Source organism: Propithecus coquereli, unplaced genomic scaffold (assembly GCF_000956105.1).
Source record: "Propithecus coquereli isolate 6110/MARCELLA unplaced genomic scaffold, Pcoq_1.0 Scaffold110, whole genome shotgun sequence".
Lineage (NCBI taxonomy): Eukaryota > Metazoa > Chordata > Mammalia > Primates > Indriidae > Propithecus > Propithecus coquereli.
This window is the reverse complement of record NW_012134970.1, coordinates 5,176,276-5,187,742: the sequence shown is the minus strand read 5'-3', so window position 1 is coordinate 5,187,742 and position 11,467 is coordinate 5,176,276. Positions and strand designations below refer to the sequence as shown.

The window sequence follows — 11,467 nt, the reverse complement described above, 5'->3', positions numbered from 1 at the left end:
GTGCAAGGTGAAAATAATTTCATGAATACAGTGAAAACATTAAACAACAAAAATAGCATAATATGCAAGATGGTAATTTTAAACTCCTTTTGTTGAGAAGCCATATTCTGCTCTGAGTTGGAGGTAAAAATTTATTCACCCCACTGTTTATTAATATGACATTTTTTGACTAACACTATTGACTTTTGCTCAGAGTGGGTGAGGACATTACTAAAATACTCATCCCTGTGCCACAGCAGAGGGACATTCAGTTTAAGACGCCAGGTGCTACAGCATCGAGCAGCTTCTTAGTTAATAGAGGTAGAGGTCGGGCAGCAGTCAACAGCACCTACTACAGGGAAGAAAAAGCTTGTGCAGAAATTTATTGATAAAGTCTCGGTATGTTAATCACTACATATCCAATGCCATACAAAGGATTTATTATTTAAATCCTCAAGGATTCACCGATGGCCCTCAGAAAATGAAATTAAGTTTATAGTTAATTCACTATGTTGTAGTTAATTAACTGGATACACACAATTTAATTTTCAATTATAAATAACAAAAACCTAATAAAAATTAAGAAGAAATAAGAATCATGCAATATAGATGCATTAAATTTCTAGCACGGCCTAAAAACTTGACTGACGCACTTATAAAAACAATGCTACCAGAAGAAAAATGAACCATATTTATTCAGCCCGACAGAAACAGACATCATTTTTGCTAGAGTTGAAGATGCAAGATAAATGTGAGGGCTTCAAACCAAGAATTTTTTACTTCCAACTAATAATGCATATCTTCAAATGTGTCAAACTGTCATAAAAAAAAAAATGAGGTAGGCAGACCCAGTTTGCGTCTACCCAGCCTCATTTCTCAGTGATATGTGCCTTCAGGTTTCCATTTCAGTGTCACACTCAACCCGTGCCTCAAGCTCTGAAAACACTCATCTCTGTTTATTGTAACCTGCAATCCTAAATATCAGTATTCGATAAACTGCTTTGCTTTAAGGTGCTTAAGAGCTGGTATTAACAGCTCTAGCTCTCATGCACTTGTATTTTGCAAGGCAAATTTTAACTACACATCAGAAGACCTGGATTTTGATTTTGATGTTTCCAACAGTGAGTTAGGTGGATTGGGAAGATGTTAAGAAAAAGGAAACATTGGTTCCCCTCAAATTATCCCAGATAGGTAGTACCAACTCAGACTACAAAGATGCTAGATCTGTTTCCCTGAGCTGTTACACTCACACACTGATTTTGAGGTCATTGAGAACAAACAGAGGCATTGCGGTGGAAGTGATTCAGATGCCAAAATCTTCAACAAATGATGCTTGGGGGATTGATAAAGGAGAAGAATTGTGAGGTGTAAAGGTATTATAACTGGGTGGCCTAAGCCTCAGGGCGTCAGAGTTTTCGCAAGACTTGTAGGACCATAGAGTGTCATCCAATGGAAGCAACACCAGAAATCTAGGAAGATATCAATCCCAGCTCCCACACCTGAAGTGGGTGGGAATGAGGCAGTGTCAACCTCCCCTGGAGACAACCAGGGAGACAGTATCAAGTCCAGGCTTGAATTAACATAATAAGATAAAGAGATTGAAAAGAGTCCTTAGGTCAGAAAGTCAGAATTTCTGAGTTTAGTTTTTAACTAAAAAGTTTTGGAGGTAGGGGCAGAATGAGCAGCTGAGTCAGGGAGAGAAAGCACAGGGGAGTATGAGAATGAGTGCTCAGGGAAGGAGACATGACCAAAAAGATTTACACCTAAGGTGATGAACGGGAAGGGAAGCAAGTGAAGTGGACTCAGGTCTCACAGAATCAGCTGTGGCCCAGAAAGTAGGCCTTCCAGTGGGGAACAGATAAGACCATGTCGTAATCTCTTGATTTGCCTGGCTTACATAGTGGCTGCAGCCAATAGAAAGGGCCAGCCTAGAGCTCCATTGTGTGGAGTGGCAACAAAGGGCAGGCCAACACAATCCCCATGGGATGGGCCACAGCAGCTCAGCATGGGCTTCTTAGGGTCAGTTGAAGGCGGGGAGGGGGATGGTGGGACTTACAGATACTCTTCCGTTCTGTACTATCTCAGGGCATGTGCAGGATTGAATCTGTAGGTAAAGCTGTTAATCATTCAGGTTTATGGGTATCAAGGAAGAGGGGGCTGGTATATAGTATCTGTGGCTCCAGAAGTGACCAGAGCCTCAGGTTCCTCTTTGAGTTTTTCATGGTGCATTCTCAGTGAATTTTGTTTGTACTCAACTTCCTAGGCTTAACAGAGGAAGAAACCAAAACCTGTATCCGGATTGAAACAAAGAAACGTGTTTTGGGTTTTAAGAAAAAAAAAGTGCAACACCGGTGCACTACTAACAAGCTATCAGAAAAACATGAAGGTAACACTGTTCTCTCTTAGCAGCTTATCCAGTGTGCCCTGAGACTGGCTGTCATGTAAGCACCATATTGCACATGACTGTGCTATTTTTAATTTTTCATTTATTTTATTTATCTGCCTCAGAGCCTTGTGTTGGGGGGGAGGTGGGGGTTGCAAATAAAATATCATTAGCAATGGTTAAGGTTCTCTTTGTCTTATACGTATGTTGTTCAATTTAATGAACAATTATTTATTGATTTTTTTTCCCACGGGCAAAACTCGGTATTAGATATTGTGAAGTAAATATAGGTGTGAACTAAGCCTTCCTATCAAGGGCCTTACAAAGTAAGAACACATATAAATAGCCATTAAAAATATAGACTGATAATGGTCTAAGAGAAGTTTATTTTTTAAAAGGCTATAAAAGTACCATGGGCAGAAGAAAATGGGTAGAGGGAAATCCCAAGAACAAAATACATCATGTTTCTTGAAGAGAATTGTTTTGGGTCTATGCACTGAAAACGGCAGAACACTTTGGCAAACAGAAAGAGAAAGAAAATCCGGGTAAAACTACTGAAGAAAGACGATAGAAGTCAGGTTTTGTAGAATGATCTCACTCCTTCCCAGAGTGTCAGCCACTCCACTGCCTATGGGCTTTTACTCTTACATCCTCATCCCCAACCCAGCCATCCCTTCTGAGCTTCAGACACCTACGTCCACTAAACATCCCTAGGCACCAACACTTCACATATTCTCTCCCTGCTGCCAGTGGTTACCATCACTGTCTACTCAACTGTAAAATCCAAACAGTTCACTAGTTTATAGCCTAATAGGACTATTGTGAAGATTTAGCAACATGATGTTTATAAGGGGCCTCACATAGTGACCAGCAATAATTGGTTCCTTTCGCCTTCCCTCTCCTTAGAAAGCAATCCCAGTCTTGATGAATGGCATTGCCGTCAACTAAGTCAGCCAAGCCAGAAACCTGACTGTCGGTTCTGCACTCTTTCTAGCCTCCACACCTAATAAGTAACCATGCATAATCCACTCTACCTCCTCAATACCCCTCCAAATTGTCTCCATGTCTTTATTTCTATGGGTATACCCTTCATTCATTATTTCCAGCCTGGATTATCACAAAAGCCTCCTAACTGGTCTTCTTGCTTCTAGTCTTGTCTTCCTCCAGTTTATTCCACACATTTCTGTGAGAGGAATTTTCTTCATGGCAAATCTTATTCACGAAACTTCCTACTTTGAATATGTCATGATTCTTCATGGTCTTAAGTATAAGTTCCTGCCTATCTCTGCATAGCTAAACTTTATGCAGCCTTCTAAACAAGTCATGCTCTGTCCTATGCCTTCCTATTATAAATAACTCCTTCCTCTTTGTAAAATTCTCTTATTCCCTTATTTTGCCTGACTGATTGCTACTCATTCTGCACAGAACAAAGGGAAACAAAAGCACAGAAACTCCCAAATTTGAAGCTTACATTCTCACAGGGAAGACAGAGAAGGAACAAATAAAAATATAATATTTACTATAATAACCAATAGACAATTTTAAATATAATATCAGAACATATAGATGGTCTACATATAGATGCCTGTATTAAGCATAAGCAAAATGAGAAGAACTGGCTTGACAATTGCACTTCAGTATTGTAGCAAAAAAAGAAAAAGGGGAAAAAGGAACATAGCATGCAAAATAAATAACCTAGTAATATAAATCAAAAAACAGATACAGATACTATACTAGTTTATCATGCAATAGAATAATTTACTAAGAATATGAATTTAATAAACCAACAGCTCACAGATAAAAAGATTAAATATAAAAATTAATTTAAAAGGAAGCTTTCACAGCTAAGGTATAAAAGCAAATATTGAGAAACATCACTATTATCATTATAAATAAATTAGACACTGCAAGGACAAAATATAATTATCTAAAAATAAAATTAATAACATTAATCACATATAAGAAAGATCTAAAGTAATAACAACAAATACAAAGACAAATTCAGATATTATTAAAGAAAATCTAATGGAAATGGAAGGAAAAACATAATTTAATACATAGGAATCAGTGCCCTTGAATTAGAGATTCCAACAAATAAAATGGAAAAACTGTATTTTGAAAAGACACTATATAAGAATATGTCCCTGAAATAAAGCAAGAAATTTTTCTTGATTATATATGTCAGAAATATTACTCAAATATGCAACTTCAAGACAAATTCTGGTGAATTTATTAAATCCAAAAATTTTTTTAAATGAACTTTACAAGTATCATGGCTGAAAAAACAATCCTACCCCAAAACAGCAACAATAACAAAAATCAGGCTGGCCTCAGATTTCTCCATAACAAAATTCAATAGAACAAGACAATAAAGGAATGTCCACAAATTTCTGAGAGAGGAAACAAATGTGTTCATATGTAAAGGTGACAGGAAGACATTCTCAAAACATAAGAGAATTCTGAAAATACGCATTCTTAAGCATTTACTGACAAAAACTACTCAACTGTAAAATCCAAGCAGCAAAGAGATGAATAAAAAAAAATACAACAGTTGGAATAATGTAGGTGCTGAAAGTTAAGATATTTTCTATTTCTCCAAAATGAAATGTAATATCTCTCAAATTGCTATTTCCTCTAAGTGGTGAAAGATATAAGATATAAAGTTGCCAATGTAATGTAATCCAGTCATTCTGGGTTTCAATTTTTAGTCAAACTCAGAATTCCCTCACCCTTCTCCTTCATTGCTTCTTAGGGACAATCTGTGTGTGTGTGTGTGTGTGTGTGTGTGTGTGCACTCGTGTGTGTTGCAAGCACATGTATGCCTATGCATACATGGTAGGGAAGAGTGGTCAGGTAGTATTCTAGCATCAGAGGAAGAATGAGACCTTTGTTAGCATTTTGTCCTTTGCCTTTGCTGGCCTCAGCCAAGAAATCATTTCCCTGCTTTGGTTCTCATTGTTATGCACTGGCAGCCACTGCCAATATCCATGGACCTGACTTGTCTTTGGTTATGAGGCCCATACCCTTTGAATCTTTCTCATACCAACCAACACCACGTCCTTTTGTGTCTACAACCCTCTCTCAAGACTTCCTTGCCTTCTTCAGGGTTTAAGGAACTCCTGCCTGTTTTCTGCACATCATAGTGAAGTATGAGGGTCTTTAAGGATACCCAAAGGACCACTTGCTTGGATGCCATGTTGGATATAAAATATTCTCTACAAGGTTTGCAATTTCCATCTTACTACTTGAGAAGAGTTAGATAAAATGCATATGAGAGGAATTCAAAAAGTTTATGGAAAATGAAATTAAAAGAAAAAAATATAAACTTTATTTCTCAACATAACCTCCATCAATTTTAAGACATTTTTGTAAGTGATGATACCAGCCATTTAGTTAATCCCTAAAGAACTGAGGGTTTCTTGGAATTTAACCATGTCAATGCAGTCTTTTTTACACTATGAACTGAAGAACAACGGGTACCATTTAAAGATTTTTTAAGATTAGAAAACAAAAAGAAGTCAGAAGGAGCCAAATCAGGACTGTAAGGTAAATGAATAATGATTTCCTATCAAAACTCTCACAAAATTGTCTTTGTTTGATGAGAGGAATAAGCAGGACATTGTTGTAGTGAAGAAGGATTATCTGGTGAAGATTTCCCCAGTGTTTTTCTGCAAATCTTTAGGTAACTTTCTCAAAACACTCTCATAATAAGTAGATGTTACTATTTTGGGGCTCTCCAGAAAGTCAACATGCAAAATGACTTGAGCATCCCAAAAAAACTGTTGCTATGACCTTTGCTCTTGTCTGGTCTGCTTTTGCTTTGGCTGGACCACTTCCACCTCTTGGTAGCCATTGTTTTGATTGTGGTTTGTCTTCAGGATCATACTGGTAAGTCATGTTTCATCTCCTTTTATAATTCTTTGAAAAAATGCTTCAGGATCTTGATCCCACTTGTTTAAAATTTCCATGGAAAGCTCTGCTTTTGTTTGCTGTTGATCTGAGCACAACAATTTTGGCACCTATCAAGTGGAAAGTTTGCTCGACTTTAATTTTTCAGTCAGAATTGTGTTAGCTGGAGCAGTCGAGATGTCTGTGGTGTTGGCTATTGTTTCTGATGTTAATCATCAGTCTTCTTCAGTTAGGGCTGAAACAAGATTAATTTTTTTTTCCTTGCAAATTGATGTGGATGGTCTACTGCTGGAGGCTTCCTCTTCAACATTGTCTCACTCCCATCTTAAAATGAGTTATCTATTTGTAAACTACTGATTTCTTTGGAGCATTGTCCTCTAAAACTCTTTGTAAAGCATCAATGATTTCACCATTCTTCCACTCCAGCTTCACCATAAATTTGATGTTTATTCTTGCTTCAATTTTAGCAGAATTCACGTTGTCCTGATAGGGCTCTTTTCAAAGTGATGCCTTATCCTTCTTAGTGTCTGAAACTAGATCCTGTTCAGACATGTTATAACAAGTTAGTAAGAAGTTATTTAGGTGCAAAAAAATTTTGAAATCCATGCATGATCTTTTTCATAATACGCATTTTCCATGAACTTTTTGCAGACCCTTCGTATGAGTTTATATCGAATTTCTCTTATACCACCATTTCTCCTAAACACTCTGCCCAAAGTGGTAGAACCCTAGGTCTGAAATAAGGAATCCACCCAGTCTAAATCTTAGTTGACACATGTCATATATCTTATATCCCCCCTTCTCCTAACTGTTCAAAATCTTTTCTCCTTTTGGGAAGAAAAATGGCTCTTATGTTATTATACATTCTTTATCATTCTATGATTGATGTTATAAATTCTATATTCTGAATCATCATAGTAGGTTTGGCTTTCGATATTTAAATTCAAGCATTAAGAACTCAAGAATCTTTATTCCCTCTCAAGAGCCTGGCCCTTGTCATTGGAAACCATAGCCTTCAAAGCTTTGATTTCTGCTAGACTTACAAAAATATACTTCGGAGTTCAAAAGACAAAGTTTGACTCTTTTTCTCTAAGTTTTCTCTACCCTGAGGCTGTACATATAGAAAGCCTGTGATGCAATTTCAATTATGAGAGAAATGGCAAAGATAAAGGAAGTTTAAAAACACAAAAATTAATATCAAGATATTAATTCAATAGATAAATAGAACTCCGGAATGAAGAAACAGTTGGTGAGGCAATGAGAATTGTATTCATTTAATATATAAAACTAAGACCGAACAAGGGAAATGATGGCTGAGTTTTTCTGTGTGGTTTAAGTGTTTAATATGCTAAGATGTAATTATTTTAAAGAAACAAATCTTGACATTATAATTTTTACCAGATAGCCCAGGAAACCTTTCCTGATTACCACCTCTATCATTATTCATAATTAGGGTTAGGTGACCTCCTATTTATTCTCATTGCAACCTGCATTCACAGTATCATAGCACTCATTATATTGTATTATGTTTACCCTCTATTTCCTCCACTATAAGCAAATCTAGGACATGGTCTTTATGTCCTCAGTATTTACCAACACAGCTAGTGCATTATAAATCTTTAATACATGTCTTTCAATGAACACATGAGTGTGATGCACACCTCCGAGGGAATGGACACACTTGAAGCTCGGACTTGGGGGGAAGGGAGGGTAAGAGCATCATACGTAACCTAATCATCTGTACCCCCATAACATGCTGAAATAAAAAAAAGAAAGAAAGAAAGAAAGAATACTGCGTATGTACCTGACAGAAATATGCACAAATACACAGAAAAAGTAATGTATGAGAAAGTTCAAAGCAGTATTATTTATTAACTGGATACCAGTCAAATGTCTGCCAAGAGTAAAATGGATAAATTGTGATATGAATTAACTACTGCTACACACAACATAGATGAATCTCACAAACATAAGGCTGAGTGGGAAAAAACAGGCACAAGAGTACATATTTTATGATTTTATATATAAAGTTCAAAAATAGGCAAAGCTAATTCATAGCAATAATAATAAAATTGGTGTTTGTATTTTGGGATGGGATAATGACTGGATGAAGGCATGAAGGAGGCTTTTGGGTGCTGCTAGTGTTCTATTTCTTGATGTGGACAGGGATTACATGGGCGTTCACTTTTTAAAATTTAATTGAGCTGTATACTTATGATTTGTATACTTTGCGTGAATATTATACTTCAGTACAAATGTTAACTAAAAATGTGAGACAATACTAGACTGAATGAGGGCTACTTAGAAAACCAAGTTGATATAGAGGAATTAGGATAAGGAAATGCCAAATATGGACCCATAGTTTTCAGCCTGTAGGAATGGGAGGACATTTCAAAGTCAGAGACTGTTGAAATAGTCTCCAGACTGCTTTTCAATCACCCATTGCTACCCAGTTGACACGACACTGCTAATATTCCTGAATCATGTCATCTCCCCACCTCAAAACCTTACATGGTTTCTAGAGAATGCAGTTCTTTCTAAACCTAAAGAATAAAGTCCAATTTCCTTGGCTTTACCTCCAGATCCTCTCTATTCTGCTGCTCTTCCCCATCTGAACCTTCAGCTTCACCTCTAACTGATGCCCTGTGCACTGTCCCCAGAGCATGGCACATATTCCCCGGACTCCACGTCCTTGCCTGTGATGCTCCCGCAGCTTGGAAGGCCATCGTCTTCTCAATAAGTCTTGTCTTTGCTTTCAGGGCCATGTCAGTCTTCCTTTCAGAGTACCACCCTCCCTAACTGCCGAAGATCTCAGAATTCTTTCACTGTCCTACTCAGAAATCATTCGTTGTTTTTACCACTGAGTAAGAGTTAGCAAAAACTGGTTGTCTTTTTGGTCTTTTTGTTTCTTTCCTTTTCTTACCATTTCCTCCTTCCTCCTTCTCTCTCTCTCTCTTCCTTCTTTTTTTTTCTTCCTTTCTGTCTTCCTCCCTTCCTTTCTTCCTTCCTTCCCTTTTTGTTGTCCTTCCCTATTTATTTCTCCATAGTCTTGCTAGCATATTTATGTACCTATTTGGTCTTCTAATTGAGAGTCCAAGTTTTTCAAATACAAATACCATATTTTACTTTTCTCTCAGTCTTTAGTACCTAGCACATAGCAGATTCTCAACAAAGTTTTTTTATGGCAATTTGCCTAAAATAAAAGACATATTGAAGAGTAAAACATACACAGGAATGTAGATTTGCCTATTTCTAACCCTGAGCTAATTCAGTTAAATTGCTAGACCTTGAACTTGTCAAATCTGTAGTGATATCATTAACATTTTTTTGAGGATATATCCCTAATTTATGTACACTTACTGACAAATGGTATACATACAGTATTCTAAAAATATGTTAGGTACAAAAATATATGAAAATGTAGAAAATAGAAAATTTCAAAACAAAATAGCCTATATGAAAGAAATAGAATTTTTCATTGTCTTCCTCACAGTGGTGGCTGCATACACTTAGGAGAAAGCTCATTGTTGATGATAAATCCGTATTTCATAAAAGCTCCTTGCAAGTTTTGTTGACATGTTTTTGGTCAGCTTTGGTGTTAATCTCTTGTTGTGGCTTATGAGACTATTATGAAAGAAGTAGAAATATTCATTCTATCTTCTTATTGGCATCATGTTCCATCTGCATTTTTCTTTCTGGAGTCTTTTTAAGCCATTTATTCACTTGTAAGAGTTAGTTCTGTTCAAACTAGCTAATGAAATAGTAAATAAATTTAACTATAACTCTTTCTTTAGGATCCTATGCTTACCATAGATAACCCTTGCCAGTGTCAATCTGTTTGTGAAATACATGGTATCATCTAAATAGAAATAACGTGACAGAGCCAGTGTCAATCAGTATATGACACGTTGACAAACACTAATTTCTCTCCCACTTTTATATGAAAAATAAACAATGAAGTTTTCTTCTTATACCCTCTGTTTTTTCCTGTGCACTTCAGTTTGAAAACAACCATGCTACTTTCTTCATAGGGAGAGTATTTCACCCATTCTTCTAATCATTCTAGACTATCTTACTGTGGAATTTCTGAACAATAGGGCCATGGCTAATCCTTCTGATACTCCAAAATAGACACCAAATCAATGCCACTAACTAGTAGCCATATCACTAGCCTTCTTTTCATTTAACTTTCTCACTGTAATTTCCTGCTATTCAGTTTCTACCCATATTAGTTGAAGTTACCATTAGTTAGTGAGAATTGTTTTGAAAATTCACGTAGAAGATCTGTGCTATATAGTTTAACATTAAATGCCTTTGCCTCTGAAGAAACATTGTGCCAACTCCTAACCTGAGGTTTAATTTTTTTCTCAGTTGTGCTTTTTGCCCCTGTCTTTAAGTTTAAAAGCAGTCTATCATTTTGTTTTTTCCCTATAATTGGAATTTTCCAGTATATCAGTCGATTGAATGTCAGAAGCCATGTGATTTTTGTTATTTAAAGGCCCAAGACATATACTATTAATAATATAAATCAAAAGCTGAGTGCTTGGTATCAAAGCGTAGGGAGCAGAGTAGTCAAGACTGGGCATATTTGCGTCCCAGTGCTGCCTCATGGTAACCATGCGTTCCAGGACAAATTACTTTCAACTTCAATGTCCATGTTTATAATAATACCTACTTCTCAAGGTTGTCATGGGAATTATATAAGATAATGTATGTGTGTAAAGTATCTGGCATATGCTAGACGCTTAATAAATAATAATACCATGGAGTGTCTCTTGCTTTTTCATTTAGCTTACTTAACAGAGCTACATACTGTACCATCTATTTCTCCCTCCTGTGCAAATAGGGTGTTTTTTTAATATGAATTTGCACTAAAATCAAGTAGGTAATTTTTTTAAATACCTTTCAGGTTCATTTTTGCAGGGAGCAGAGAAAGCCATATCCCTGGTTCGAGGTGGAAGGAGTGAGTATGCAGCAGCTTTGGCATGGGAGAAAGGAAATTCTGGTCCAGAGGAGAAGGTATTTTCTGAGTGGTTAGAATCAGTGAAGGAAAATCCTGCTGTGATTGACTTTGAGGTAAGATTAAAAAGTATTCCAGTGAAAGAGTTAAAGTAGTTTTCTAGCAGCCCAAATTGCACATTACATAATTTCTTTTTCATTTGCTTCTCAGACGATAAAGGAAATGTCTTTCTTTAG

General features: G+C 36.5%; 1 protein-coding gene across 1 annotated transcript in view; it reads left to right on the top strand.

Moving 5' to 3' along the window:
* C6 (complement component 6) overlaps positions 1 to 11,467 on the top strand; it is an 82,194-nt gene that overhangs the window by 50,691 nt on the left and 20,036 nt on the right. Inside the window, exons 8-9 of the mRNA XM_012649577.1 lie at positions 2,243 to 2,365; positions 11,181 to 11,347. Coding sequence (XP_012505031.1) covers positions 2,243 to 2,365; positions 11,181 to 11,347 — 290 coding nt within the window. The remainder of the gene's footprint in view (positions 1 to 2,242; positions 2,366 to 11,180; positions 11,348 to 11,467) is intronic.